Source organism: Protomyctophum bolini, assembly GCF_963924005.1.
Source record: "Protomyctophum bolini genome assembly, chromosome: 22".
In the NCBI taxonomy this organism is placed as follows: domain Eukaryota; kingdom Metazoa; phylum Chordata; class Actinopteri; order Myctophiformes; family Myctophidae; genus Protomyctophum; species Protomyctophum bolini.
The window spans coordinates 17,158,647-17,173,901 of record NC_137883.1 but is presented as its reverse complement, the minus strand read 5'-3'; the positions used below and the strand labels follow the sequence as shown (position 1 = coordinate 17,173,901).

Below are 15,255 nucleotides of genomic sequence, written 5' to 3'. Positions count from 1 at the left end.
GCTGCTTGCAGCTTTATATCTGGCAAATCGAGATATTTTAAAGCCTAAAGAAATCCTGGGCAGCACGTTGCAGATCCGGTCTAGGAAACGGTCTGCGTGCGTCCATGTATGTGTACATAAAATACTCTATGGTACTGTACTACAGGACATAGTAGGCGGGCTCTATACCGGATCTCAGCTCTGTGCAGTGAATAGAACCCATAGAACCCAGGCTTTTCCAGCCCAGAGCCTGCTCTGTTCCAGCCCTGGTGGTGACGCGGCGTTAGCACGGAAGCTGACGTAAAACTCAGAACTCGCATGAAGGAAGGAGCAGGCTGGCTTGGCAGTGACAGTTGTCATTCATTCATCGTTTTAAACGCAATTAATTCGGTTTCCTTTGGTTATTTGTTGGAGTGTTCTTTGGCCAGTCATGGCAGAAGGCATAACAAAAGGTGTGGAACAGCTGGCAGTGGGTAAGAGGAGGAGAGGGATGTGTATTGAACTCGTGTGTCTGGTCAGGTGTGTGAACGTCAGTATTGCATCAGTCCGGGTTGCTAACGCTAAAGTGTTACGCCTTAATCGGTGACTCGTCTAAATTTGCGACCACTCACGTCGCTGTCGCTGTCGGATGACATTGAGGTTGTTGTTCAAGACTCAATCATTTCAGATGCAGTCAGAAAAAATGTTTGTCATTTATTGTTCATAGTTTGAAGCACGATATAAACGGCGCCCTGTGGGGTCGCCGTAGTCAATAGGTCACCAATTCCGGTATAACCGTTAACTTCACATAGTAGCACGCGGCTATAGCTGTTGAACATATGGGCGTACATGGTTACAACTCTTTATTCATTCTGCAATCTGCAGTAAACCTGGACGTGTTAAACGTGTTCAAATATTTGGTGACGTGTGTACAATAATCAAGAGTTTAATAAAGAACACTGGATTTTACTTTACTTTATGGTTGTCATTGTCAGCAGTGGCAACAAGGTTGCGAGGTAGCTTATTGATGCTGCATTTGCTCGGAACCCCCATGGGTCAGCCCAATCCGAACTGTCAGAAACTTCAGTACCATTGGGTTCTGACTTGTGGGGCTACATTTGCTGTTGATTTGACAGTATTTTGAAGTGATGTGAGCCAAGTTGGGGGGAGAGGGATGGAGGGAGGGAGAGACTTTCAGACTATCACTAGAGGATTCTTGAAATCAAAGCATTATGCATTGCATCCAAGCCGTAGGTCAGTTTCGGTTCTCTAAATGAAACTATAACTACCCCCCACTTACGGGAATCTGACAACATCATCAGAGTCATGACGAGGGAGGGAAATTGACTGAAGATGAGTCAAGTTGATCATTAATGTCCCTTGTCTCTACAGCATAATCAAAATCACATTTTTATCCATACTGGTTCAGGGCATCATAACTAAACTGCATGAGCTCACACACACACATGCTCATGCAGTTTAAATCAAAGCAACAGTAATTTGAAAACCGATAACGATATCACTTTTTTCCAAACCGTAACAGGGTAAAGAGTATAATCGGCTCTATGCATGCTCGGCTCCAGGATGAAATGACAGGCACATCTCATTTTTATATAGTAAAACAATATAGAATATGTACATACAACAATTTGCAACTGAGGGTGCCAGGCCCCCTCTGGTACCCCCAGTTGCATGTAACATCTAACATGATCTGTCTAACTTAGACACATCTGTCTAACTTAGACATACAGTCAAAGGAAACAACTGACAGATTACAATTTGTCCAAAATGCGCAGCCAGAGTTTGAACTAAAACTAAGATGAGCGAACATATTACTCCAGTTTTAGCTTCACTGCCGATCTACAAGCTCGTAGTCAGCTTGCTTTCCGGGGTTTTACAGGGTTTATGAAGGTGACATAATGTGTTTCCATATGAAGGTGTCAAATGTTTCCGGTTCAAATCTACTGTCAAGCCAATTAAACAACTGGAACAGGGAAGTGGTAGCCTATAACACCTGTAAAATGTAATCTGTAACATGCTCTTTCCAACGATGTGTTGGTGAAACTATTCATTCTGTGTTTAACCGAGATGAATGCCATGTCCACCTGTCATGTCTTTTGTGGTAATGAAAGGATCTGTGTTGGTGTGCAACAGTTAATCTATCTAATTGAATCTATTGTGTTAAAAAAAAATCTATAATCAGTATGTAGATATTAAAATAATCAATCCCTATTTTGGGCATAAGATGTGTTGATTATACAGAATGGGGAAAAAACACAGCTTAGTTATCGATTATGACATTAATTGAAAAAGGTAATAGATTATAGAATAATCGCTAAGAAAATAATGCCCTAATCTGTATTTGGCTTTGTCTGCTTGTGTTTCTACAGGGAAGCTGTATGTATCAGACAAAGAGGGCAGTGATCAGGATGGAGACGGAAGTGAGCAGAAGCCCTTCAAGACCTCTCTGAAGGTAGTGACTCATTTTTGCTTGATAATTATGGGACAAAGTAAATGGACATGGTTAAATGTACAACCCCTGTTCCCCGTGTCTCGCATGGTTATGTTTAGTTATATAAGGTTGTATTTAGGGAGTAGGTTAGAGATGTTTAGTGATAGGGTGGCGCAGGGGTATATCACCTGTCAGACAGTGTCGACTACAGCGGAGTCTAGGGTTTCGAATCCACCGCAGTGCACCTGCTTTGACCGAGTGTCCAACACAATTGACCGTGTTGGGGGAGGGAAGCCGAGCAGAGACTCAAGGGAGGGTTATCTTTGTTGCTGCTCATACTCCTATTGGCTGGGGCAGTGCCTGTCGGCAGGAAGTTCTAGGCTGGAGGAGTAGAACGGAGGCGCTACGTCCTCCCAGTGGGGGCTCCTCACTGGCAGGTGAGCCAGAAGGGTACAACAGCAGTGGGGGCTCCTCACTGGCAGGTGAGCCAGAAGGGTACAACAGTACGTCCTCCCAGTGGGGGCTCCTCACTGGCAGGTGAGCCAGAAGGGTACAACAGCAGTGGCAACACAGAAATGCATGGGGAGGACTTGATTGGCATGATGGCTACATTTGGAGAACAAAGGGCAAAAAATAATTGGCTACTCTAAATTGTGTAAAAAATGTAAAACAAAAAATCCCACCGTGTGAAGTGAGGGGCGCCCTTATCATCGTACATCATCATACATTAACTCATTGGAATGAGTTTATGGCTGGAACCAATCACAATTCGCGTCCTCACCTTCGGCAGTTCGTCATCAATGTTTGTGTTACACAAACACGCAAAATTGTCCATTCATTGTCAATTTGTGTTAGGGCAAAATTCGGTTTACACACACCAAAAGCTGGACATAGTAGGGGCTATCGCCCCTCAAGAAAAAAGGAAGATGTTTAGGCATGGGTTTGGTTTTGTTAAGATCACAGTTAGGCTGGGATGGCCTAACCGTGTGTCTTATTTTTAATTTAATTCTTTGCCTCTCCATTCTTAGTGAGTATGTGTCTGACCCATGTACATTTTTCAAATGTTAATTAACTTGATCCCATTTTTATTTCCACAGGCTCTGTTGTTTGTTGGGAAGGAGCCTTTCCCAACTATCTATGTGGACTCACAGAAGGAAGGAGAGGTAAGGAGAAATTATTAATCGGCCATGTCTATTTTATGTACTATTTTAGCTATTTTCAAATAACTTTACAATACAAATACTTAAGAATTACGCCCTACCTGGCCGGTGGACCAGGGAGGTCTGGGAATCCCAAATATTCTGCTCTACCATTATGCTTTCAGCCTGAGACATCTAGCTCACTGGTCTCTCCCTCCTGAACGAGCCCCACCGTCGTCTCAGATAGAGAACCACTTCTCTGATAGCCTACCTTTGGTATATTTTACCACTGCTCAACTACGTGAGGTTGTTAGTGACCATCCCATTTTTCTCCACTTACGTTGGGTGTGGAAGAGAATGTTGCTTTTTCTCAAATTTAACTTATACCTTAACCCATCTTCCAGTATTTGGCTGAATCCCAAACTCCTTATTGATAGAAGACCATTCATTTGGAATCTATGGGTAGAAAGAGGTATTCTGGCTCTAAAAGATTTGTATGAGGGAGATACATTTAAAAGTTTCACAGAACTTGCTGATCACTATGGTCTTCCACGTAATCACTTCTGGAAATATCTTCAAATTCGGCATTTACTATTGACAAATGTAAGAGCTCACCCCAATATGCCGACAGAGTTTGACCTTTTGAAAACGGTGTTAGCAATATTTGGAACTGGGCATGAGGCGTCAACATATTATTCAATTATGATAGCACACCAAGGTCAGCCCTCAAGCGTAAAGAGTGTTTGGGAGGTTGCTTTAAATCAATCCTTTACTGATGGTGAATGGAAGATGATTCTACGGAACTCAAAGAAGATGTCCCGTGAATTTAGAACCAGATTAGTTCAATTTAAAAGAATGAATAGAGTCTGCTGGACTCCGAGAAGATTGTTCAAGGCTAAGCTCAGAGATAGTCTGGTGTGATGAGGACCTCGGTACACTTGAATTTTTGGGAGTGCCCTAGGGTACAGACGCTATGGTGTGCTATTCATGAGAATATAATGCGAATCACAAACCAGGATATTCCTTATACACCGGCTCTCTTTATTCTGGGTGATCCATCGCCACTAAAACACCTCCCTGCACCTCTAGCTGACTGGATTCAAACAGCATTAATGGTGGGCAGGAAAATCATTGTTAAGGAATGGAAGTCTGAGGTTTTACCTCCAGCACATGTTTGGTTCACTCAGCTCGGTATTGTGGCTGCTCTGGAGAGGTTATCCTTTAAGATGAATAATCAGTTGGATAAATATGATCTGAAGTGGGACGTGTTCCTCAGTCATGTTGCAGGTCCCTTGGTGTGATCCATGGTCAGGCAATGCCCTCTTGATTGTTTATTGTATTACTACACATTATGATACGGTTGATGATGCTGCGTTTGGTCGTGTAAATAATGTAAACTATTTTCACATTTTAATTTGATTTTGATTTTGATTTTTTTCCCTCTGTTTTATGTGTTTGTAAAAAATCTAAAATAAAGTACTGATCATAAAAAAAGAATTACGCCCTACCTGCAAATTTCTTGTGTTGTTGTTGATCAAGTGTTCAATTCCTCTTCCTTCCCTCCAATCCCTGCAGCGCTGGGCAGTTATTTCAAAGACCCAGATGAAGAAATCCGAGAAAGCCTTCAACCGTGAGCAGCAGAAAACTGGTTCCAAAGACAAGAAGGAGGTACTGTATATCAGTAAGCAGGCATCATGCAACTGCTCAAAGTCTGTTTGGGTTAGGGGTATAATAATGTTGTGTGACAAAGCTCTAGCATACAAGCTTAACCTCATGAACCCTAACATCCTTATTTTGGGCAGTCCTAATCGGCGAATATCTTTGCCAAAAATCGTTGATGTACAAGATCTCAACATGTTGCAATGTGATACATTGTTCGTCTATTATCACATGCCCAGAATACAGATGGTAGGGCTAATGTGGTTAAATAATAAACGTAAGTTAATAATAATAATATTACAAAACGGCATATAAAGTGATATTTCCTGTGTGACCCACAGGCCGACGACATGGAGAAGAGAGAAAAGAACTTGGAAGACGCCAAGAAAATCATTATTGAGATGGATTCTAGCCTGCCTGAACCAAAAACGGTCTGTTGATGAAGTTGGTGTTGGTCTTTGTCTGCGTTTGCCTGTCTCTTTTCATGGTTGTCCGTTAGTGACTGACTAATAGAGCAGTGGTTCTCAAAGTGGCGTCCCTGGACCCCCAGAGGTCCTTGAGGGGGTTCCAGGGGTCCCCATCAAAATGATGAATGTAGTTGGGAACCAAATGGACACTGGGGCTGTAACTCTGAGAGCCGCGAGCGTACAAATGGAACCAACCATCTGGTTACATTTGTAAGGGTCCATTTGGTTACCGTGTTATGGTTCCATCTAATCTTTCTGTGTAATTAGTGACTATGAAACGTGGACACAGCACAGGCCAAGAGAGGCCTGCTTCGCATGACCATCTTTGTGACATGTCTGCTCGTGTCATTGTCAAACTTTATGCATGCATGTCTGTCTAATTGTTAAATATTTAATGATGATTTAGTCTCTGCACATTTCTTACATATGTTTTATTTCTTAACATTGTTTATCCAGGTGAAGATTAGTGGCATGGAATCCATGAGAGGTCAGAGAGTGAAGGTTTTTGGATGGGTTCATCGACTGAGGAAACAAGGTAAAATAATAAGACCGCCCCAGACTCCCCCTTTTTTTGTTATATTCTATTGCATAAATGTAGTGAAATAGTACATGCAGTGAAATATTACATCAGATTGAACTTGAACACGTGGACGGATGTATTGTGTCTTCCTCACTGAATGTCAACCCTCTCTTTCTTCTCAGGAAAGAACCTGCTGTTCATCATACTGAGAGATGGCACTGGTTACCTCCAGTGTGTTCTGAATGACAACCTGGTATTTCCATCCTTTATTAATTAAACTCATTTATTTTAATTTGTTTATTTATTAGCTAAAGATTAGAGCTGTAACTACTTCATTCATGTGACCTAACCACCATCTTAATTGGAATATAATATACCGGTATATATATAAAATAAACATTGATGCATATCATTTCCCAATTGTTATGTGGTCATATTTATATTGTGAGTTATATATTATCATTATAGATCATTGTCATTATGCGTTACTCCCTGTGTTGCCTCTAGTCTACAACAGACTAATCGTATATAACATGATTGTTCCTCCTTGCTGTGTTTCAGTGTCAGTGTTATGATGCCGTGGTGCTGTCCACAGAGAGCACAGTGGCTCTGTATGGAACGGTAGAACCCGTTAAAGAGGGCCAACAGGTAAATGTACATAAGATAAGCACCAGCACTAAACGATAAACCATCTGATAAAAGATTGGTTAAAAAGTACTTCCGCTAGTGGATAATGGACAGTTAATCTTTTTTTGCATAAGTGCAGAATCATGCAAGTGAGCATTGTGAGCCTGTAGATCTGCTAATTTTAACTCGTTCTAAAATCAGCTATTTTCACTACTTTTGCTTGACACTTGTATGACAAATTAAAAGAACATGTGGAGATGCAGTACAAGGATTCTGCCCGACAGCGGCAATAGTTCAGGCGTATCCTCCATGAGAAATACGACGCTCAACGTACGTCTTGCCGACTCCTGTCCTCCCAATAGGCCCCCGGCGGCCACGAGCTGAACTGTGACTTCTGGGAGCTGATTGGCCTAGCCCCGGCAGGCGGCGCCGACAACCTGGTCAACGAGGAGTCTGACGTGGACGTGCAACTGAACAACCGGCACATGATGATCCGAGGAGAGAGCCTGTCCAAGATCCTCAGGGTGCGCTCCACCGTCACACAGTGCTTCAGGGACCACTTCTTCAGCCACGGGTACTGTGAGGTAAGGAACCCGCGCTGGGTGGGGGGAAAGTACTCCCATGTTTTGCTTAAAACCCATTTTGACCTTGAGATCAGATTCTAAAAATGTCTTCTACATCCTGACAGTTTTCTGAAAAAGCTATGTTTCGTTCTTCGATTTTTCAAAAATAGCAGACCTACAAGCTCATAGCGCACCACTCGATGGCGCGATATGAGCTTGTAGATCTGCTATTTTTCAATAGCTAAAGCATAACATAATGCTAACACCAAAAGGGGTTCCCGCCCAAAATGGGTTAACTCTTTAAGACCTGAGACCAGATTCTACAAATGTCTTCTAAGTTCTAAATCATGAGAGTTTTCTGGAAAAAACTATAGCAGTGGTTCTAAGACTATTTCATGTCAAGGACCCACAGAATATCTGTATTTGGCCGCCACCCCCATCTGAAAATATGTCGTTCCAGGAACAACATATTTTATATATAAAATGGTAATCATATTCGGCTATTCGGTTTTCGGCCAGCTGTTTCCTATATTAAGTATTAGGTTTCGACCAAGAATTTCCCATTCGGTGCATCCCTTTCCTTCACTCTCTGACTGTCTCTGATCTAGACCTGCTGCAGAATTGCATCTTATGCAGAACATGCATGTATTTATTATGCAAATTAACCAATAAGCCATTAAATATATTTTCAAATAAATGGCTAACCGTGGACCCTTCCCTCCTTTGTCGAGTGTTACGATATTATGACAAATATTAAAACATTTCATTTTTGATTTTACAAATGGTCTGATGGTCTCTAACTCCTAGTTTCCTTACCCCCGCCTCCCCTCTCTAGATCACCCCTCCCACCATGGTCCAGACCCAAGTGGAGGGCGGCTCCACACTGTTCAATTTTGACTACTTTGGAGAGCAGGCGTACCTGACCCAGTCCTCCCAGCTCTACCTGGAGACCTGCATCCCTGCACTGGGAGATACCTTCTGCATCGCCCAGTCATACCGAGCTGAGCAGTCCCGCACACGCAGACATCTATCCGAGTAAGTTGAGTAAATGGTACATTTATATAGTGCCTTCATCTAAGGCATTATATTCACCCATTCATACACCAATGGTGGAGGAAACTATGCAAGGCACCAACCTGCACATCGGGGGCAATTAGAGGTTCAGGGTCTTGCTCAATGACACTTCGACACTAACTCTATGGAATTCAGTTGGGCAGAAAAGAGTGTTCAGAGGAGGTGATGATAGAAGCATCTGCCCGATGACACATTTTTGGGTCCGATCCCAATGTTTTGTCTATGCCCAAAATAGGAACGCCATGTTGAAACTTTGAAAGTAAAATATGTAGACGATGTAAATTAAGAATTGTTAACCATCTCTCTCTGTCGGTCCGTCTCTCTCAGGTACACCCACATTGAGGCTGAATGTCCCTTCATGTCGTTTGAGGACCTGCTGAACAGACTGGAGGACCTGGTGTGTGATGTGGTCGACCGTGTGCTCAAGTCCTCTGCTGCCTCCCTGCTCTATGATCTGAACAAAGTATGTACACACACACACACACACACACACACACACACACACACACACACACACACACACACACTGTCCAACATTTTTTACATTGGACTTGATTACAATTTTTTTTATTTTACTAAAATTTTGATTAGCAATTACCAACCTTTACCTCTTTGTCTCCCACAATTTAGTCGTTATGCCAATTAATTCTTGCCTAAACAAGTTTATTTGTTGTCGCTGCTGTTGTATCCTGCCGGCTCACCTGCCAGTGAGCATTAGGACAATTAAATATATAATGTCCGCCCCTACTTCAACTGTGCTCTTCAACATTGCGTTCCCCTAACGCATTCTCTATTCGTCAATCAATGATATTAATAATAGTAATAATCTATATTTCAGGACTTCAAGCCCCCCAAGAGACCCTTTAAGAGGATGCAATACACTGAAGCCATTGATTGGCTTAAAGAACATGATGTCAAAAAGGATGACGGCACATACTACGAGTTTGGAGAGGTAAGGACAAATTTAATTTAGTTCACGATCAGACCGGAAAATAACCGTACAACTTTAATACTGAACTATGTTTTTTAAGAATGTACTCAGTGAAGTTTTTCCACAGCCCAATGTCATTAAAACGTTAGGATGATAAATTTGTAATGTACCACTAAATACTATTGGCCTGTCACAATTATTACATAATCGCCTAATCGCAATTATTTGAGATAAGCGCAATCATTTGGCAGAATAGTCATTTCCATGTAGAAACATTTTCCAAAAATAGCAGAAATAGCTGATCTTCAAGCTTGTGCTGTAACCTTGTAGATCAGCTATTTTTGCTATTAAAAAAAATCTTTGAAAGTATAATATTACGTGTCAGTAATTTAGATGTATTATTTCAGTTATTTGTCATACTGTATCTGCCCTGTGCAATTTGTGATTATGAAGCCAGAAATGAAAGTATGTATTCATAATGTTCCAATGTTACTGCCATAAATACAATTAAATCATTAATCATAATTATTTTGTGTAACAATTAATTGTCAACTTAAATTTGTCATCATGACAGCCCTAACTACTACTATTACTGTTAGTCTCCACCATGTCATTCCTGTCTCTCTCTCTTCTCTGCCTAATAAAGCTGCTTAAAATGTTCGATTCTACACCACTAATAATAGCACTGTAACTAGTACTAATAGTTACCATTGCCATCGTGGCATCTCCTCATTTCCACCCTACAAACGAACCGCTATAAAATCTTAAATATATTGTAATTCTACTATTCATGTGGGTCCTGCTGTAGTTGTAGTACCACTCATGTCTCACCACAAGGTGGAGCCATTGGCTTCTCTGCACAGGTTTTTGTCTGCCAAACTTCGCTGAGTGAAGCTACACCATAGTTCATCCAGTTGTAACCAAATGAACCCTTACAGGTCCATTTGGTCAAGTCTCAGAGATCAGAGAGAGAACATTGTATCAAATGGTCCCTGGCGTACTACATTATCAAATTGGGGGTCCTTGAGATGAAAAAGAAATGCTGAGGATCACTGTTCTAGAGCAGTGGTTCTCAACCTGTGGGTCGGGACCCACTGGGCGTCCCCAGAGGACTTCTAAGATCTTTTTTTAATACCTAAACAAAGGAAGAAAAAAAACATTACTGCATCAAAAGTAATCAAACTATACTATATAAACAGGTCAAACATTGGCCAAATTGTCAAATTCTATAATGAAGAAAGAAGCAGAAATTGTGAAACTAGCCTCGCTGTGAGCTTGCAGAGCTCACAGCCGGGTCAAACTAAATGAAACGCTGTGCTTGTCAGGGTGAAGTTGTCCCCAGTTGAAATGTGATTATTTTGGGGGAGCAGAAGTACTGTTCTAGAGTTGACTGTGTGTTCTGGTTTCAGGACATCCCAGAGGCTCCAGAGAGGCTGATGACAGACAGCATCGGTGAGACCATCCTTCTGTGCCGCTTCCCCGCCGAGATCAAGTCCTTCTACATGCAGCGCTGTGCTGACGACCGGCGCCTGACCGAATCGGTACCAACTCTTACCTCACTATACTTTCTACAGGAGCCTGACCCAATCAGTACCAACTCTTACCTCACTATACTGTCTACAGGAGCCTGACCCAATCAGTACCAGGAGAGACCAGCTGGCATGTAGGGCATCAACAACCTTTATACCAGCTGGCATGTAGGGCATCAACAACCTTTATACCAGCTGGCATGTAGGGCAGCAACAACCTTTATACCAGCTGGCATGTAGGGCATCAACAACCTTTATACCAGCTGGCATGTAGCTCACAAGGCGTCACAGAAGTGGCACATTTTGGGCTTGTAGATCTGCTATTTCCGGCCATCACGCTACAGACAGACAGACTTGGAGACAGGAGATAAAAGTGGAGAGAAGCAAGAGTAGAGAGGGAGAAATATCTTCACCTCATTTTTATTATAGTGCTGAATCACATACAAGCAGCAACAATAATATCAGCTATAATAAATGTATATTGCAAAGTAGTCCACAGTCGTGTTCCTTGTAAACGTTTGATATGAAGCCGCGAGTCCACAAGTATGATCTATCAGAGCTATAGATGGCAGAGAAAGACTGTAAGACAAGGCAAGGGTATTTGTATAGAACATTTCAACAGGGCAATTCAAAGTGCTTTATACAAAACATTAAGCAATAAGACCCAAAATAAACACATATTAAGGACATTTACATACAGTTTACAAATAGAAGACAAAATACAACGTAAAGCACACAGACAAAACGAGACAGAGTTTAGACACAGACAGAAATACAAAAGGAACAAAAAAAGACAGGAAAAATATAGCCAAAACGAGGAGAGAGAGAAAATACATTAAACAGAGGGTGAAAAGAGTTGTGACTCATTGTTGCTATCGTAACCTGCTAAAGAGATGAACAGAGTGAGGGACTGGGCTTGTCTTTCCGATCATGTCAGTGCGGAGAGTGCTACGCACGAATGGTCACACCATTAGTTAGAGCAGGGGTCCCCAAGCCTTTTAGCCTGAGACCCAAAAGACAAATTTGATGTCTCCCCGGGTGTCAATAGACAGGCTTGTGAATGTCCTTAACAACTAACGGCACACCATGACCATCCATGCAAACACACAAAGCACAATTTACAATTTAGGCATTTAGCAGCACATACACTGACATGAATATAGGTGCATTATTGTCACATTGGTGCGTGGCTGCGCTTGCACACATCTCCTGAATTGACACTTACTGATCTAGGAACACACAACATGGTACGTGTATCAGTATTTCTATCTGCCGATGTAGTGATTTGTCTGTAAAGGTTTTTCAGCAGTCGTGATGATCTGACTGGCTGGTCTGTGGTGTGCTTCAGGTGGATGTGTTGATCTAATTGGCGTGTCTGGTGTGTTTTAGGTGGATGTGTTGATGCCCAATGTGGGTGAGATCGTTGGAGGCTCCATGCGTACTTGGGATGCAGAAGAGCTTCTAGAGGGATTCAAGAGAGAAGGAATCGACCCAACACCCTACTACTGGTACAATGACCAGGTACTGTGTCTACTGTATCTATCAGTGCATGAGCTGTGCATGTTTCTAGCTATATGTGCTATATCTAGATTCAGACACAAGTCTATGCAATCTCATTTCTAAATTTGGCTGTCCAAATCATTTTATTTACTCCTATGTTTTTGCTACAATAGAGAGACTTTAAGAGAGGTTTAAGTCAAGAAGCCACAGTAGTTGGGTTCACGTGCCACATTTTTAATGTAGTAATGTTCAGCAACTACAGACTAAAGAATCGAGATTCACATTTGAGCAAGAATCGTGCAGCACCAATTCATACTCTGTCGTAGGTCTGCCAGGGCAATTACCCGAAATTATATCGAAACCGATATTTAGAACCAATAACTTATAACGGAATAATCAACAATGTATTTTTACTTGTACATCTTGTATATCAACAAATCAATGTGAAAAAGCGAATAGATTTTTTTAAATAACCAACTAACTTGATAAGTCTGATTAACCACTATTTTATGTGAGCGTGCAAACCAATCTAAATGATGCTTATGAGGATGTTCAGTGATGGAAAATAAAAAGTACATTTACTTAAGTATTGCACTTGAGTAGTATTATTATTTTTACTTTGAGTATTTCCAATTTCTTTTTTTTTTTTAACTTCTACTCCATTACATCTCGGAGACAAATTGTACTTTTACTCCACTACAATTATTTCAAAACTTTAGTTAGTAGTAAAGTAAAACATTTGGATGCTTTTTTCCCCACCACTGATGTACGTTCGGTGTCTTTTTACACAGAGGAAGTACGGTACCTGTCCCCACGGTGGATATGGCCTGGGCCTAGAGCGCTTTCTCACCTGGCTACTCAACAGACACCACATCAGAGACGTGTGTCTGTACCCACGCTTCATACAGCGCTGCCGACCATGAGCATGCACACACACACACACACACACACACACACACACACACACACACACACACACACACCCCTTGCTGCTCAACAACAGACAACCACATCAGATATGTCTTTACCGCTTTATACAAAGCTGCCAAACGTGAACACATACACATAACAGTAGCCCATGCACAGTTCAGTGTGAATCGGTGCGTGTGTTCCGTAAGTGTATATGTAAGAATATTGACCATGAATCCAAACGTACCTACAGAACACATGAACAGTGCTACTGCACTGTGGAAACGGACTACAGTCACCTCGGGCAAATCAGAGGCATCTCAATAACACACACACACACACACACACACACACACACACACCTTTCTCCACCTTAATCTCTTCCTGTGTTATACTGTTTATCCCTGCCAGTTATGAGGATGATTGTCTCACAGTTAGTTAGTTTATTGGATACCTCTATGTTCCATAAACCTCACACAAGGGGTGCCAAATGCATTTAATCACATGTCAAGCCAAGTGATTCTGAAAAATGTAATAGTGGTTAAGCCTTGTTGAAGGACCTTTGCCTTTGTTCAGTGAGCTCTAATTTGTGCATCCCTGGCAGGTGTAGCCTAATTTATACATACTGGTAGTCCTAGTGGAGTATAAATTAAGTTTAACAAGGAAGGTCTACAACAACTGTATATTTTCAGCTGGACAATGTAGCAGAGAGTTAAGATTTGACATTTAAAACAAGGTTACGTTTGACTTTATTACCCAGCTCCAGCATGGATGTGTACTCTGGAATGTTAGGAGACACTAGTTCTTAGTTATACCTGGAAACATGCAGCTTACGTGTTTTCAAAATAATTAAACATTGTAGGCTATAATGGCATTCAAATATTAGGAAAGATACAATAAATGAATACAATTCAGAAGTTGATATGTTTCCTTAAACGACCCGACTGTTCCGCTCTGTTCTCAATAAATGTATTTATGTTCTACGAGTCGACAAGTCTGGGTTATTTTGACTACGTCTTAAAGTACTCATGTAGGCCATTTGATTCGTTATTTGTTTTCATTGCAACAATTGATATATCTCCTTTCATACTGTTTCACAAATTGAACATTATTTACGACTTTGTCATACAACATTTTCAGTACATACATTCATTACATATATAGCCTAACATACATAGCCATAAACATGTTTATTTTTTTGTTATAACTTCCTTGTTCCTTTTAACTTGTCTATTTCCTTGTACTATTGTACTGTATTTCAGTACAAGAAAGAGAACACAGCTTAACTCAAATGTTGCTTGACAACTCTTGAGCAACGGCTGCAACACTACACTGACTCAGACTGAGTTCACTGCCTGCATGCTCATTTAAAAGAGCAGAGGGAGACGATGTAGAAGAGACAAACAGCAGGATGGCTGAGAGGGACTGTGGGACGGACTGACACTCACTGAAGAATGAGAGGGAGATAGTTGAGGAGAGATTTGTCTCGTTTTAAACTCAATCAAGTGATCAGTTAGAATATGTTGCATAAAAGGAACGACACGATGCTGACACTAAAGTTAGGTAGGCTTGTATAATAAATAAAACCTTGTTAGTAAATGTACAACATTGTAGTACTATATTGTTTAAGACACAACCGATGTGTCATCATGGTAGCACTTTATTTCTTTCCCAAGTTCAAGTATTATCACTACATTTCTATGTTGTGGGTGGGGGCTTAGGGCCTAACTGCTACAAATGTATTTATGTTTCCTTTCCACTCATTGTGGTCTGGTCATAATCACGTATAATTCCCATTATAAATTATTCAGCCACTATATGCCACATTTTGTCATCCAAGTTACTACATAATCATGCTTCATTCAACTATAGCCTATCGGTTTATTTTAACTTCATGATGGGCTATTTTTACCCAGAGTAATATTCT

General features: G+C 41.3%; 1 protein-coding gene across 3 annotated transcripts; it reads left to right on the top strand.

The window, feature by feature from the left end:
- Positions 1-296: 296 nt before the first annotated feature.
- Positions 297-14,917, top strand: LOC308309490 (asparagine--tRNA ligase, cytoplasmic-like). Of its 3 annotated transcripts, none has more exons than XM_080755362.1 (15): positions 297-452; positions 2,334-2,431; positions 3,508-3,573; positions 5,125-5,217; positions 5,550-5,639; positions 6,132-6,210; positions 6,378-6,448; positions 6,757-6,843; positions 7,185-7,406; positions 8,221-8,420; positions 8,787-8,922; positions 9,298-9,411; positions 10,800-10,931; positions 12,309-12,440; positions 13,211-14,917. In XM_080755362.1, exons 1-15 carry the CDS (start codon positions 410-412, stop codon positions 13,340-13,342), a joined length of 1,695 nt encoding a protein of 564 aa, XP_080611488.1. In that variant the 5' UTR covers positions 297-409; the 3' UTR covers positions 13,343-14,917. The 3 variants fall into 3 exon arrangements, with proteins under 3 accessions (XP_080611488.1, XP_080611489.1, XP_080611490.1); XM_080755363.1 differs by having other exon boundaries at positions 2,349-2,431; positions 13,211-14,916; XM_080755364.1 differs by having other exon boundaries at positions 301-431; positions 2,349-2,431; positions 13,211-14,916.
- The last annotated feature ends 338 nt before the right edge of the window (positions 14,918-15,255 follow it).

Excerpts from the sequence above, each read along its gene's own strand:
- LOC308309490 (XM_080755362.1), top strand. The coding sequence starts at position 410 with ATGGCAGAAGGCATAACAAAAGGTGTGGAACAGCTGGCAGTGG. Across the intron at positions 2,432-3,507 it reads CCTTCAAGACCTCTCTGAAG|GCTCTGTTGTTTGTTGGGAA; the intron begins GTAGTGACTCAT and ends TTATTTCCACAG. Across the intron at positions 5,640-6,131 it reads GCCTGCCTGAACCAAAAACG|GTGAAGATTAGTGGCATGGA; the intron begins GTCTGTTGATGA and ends TTGTTTATCCAG.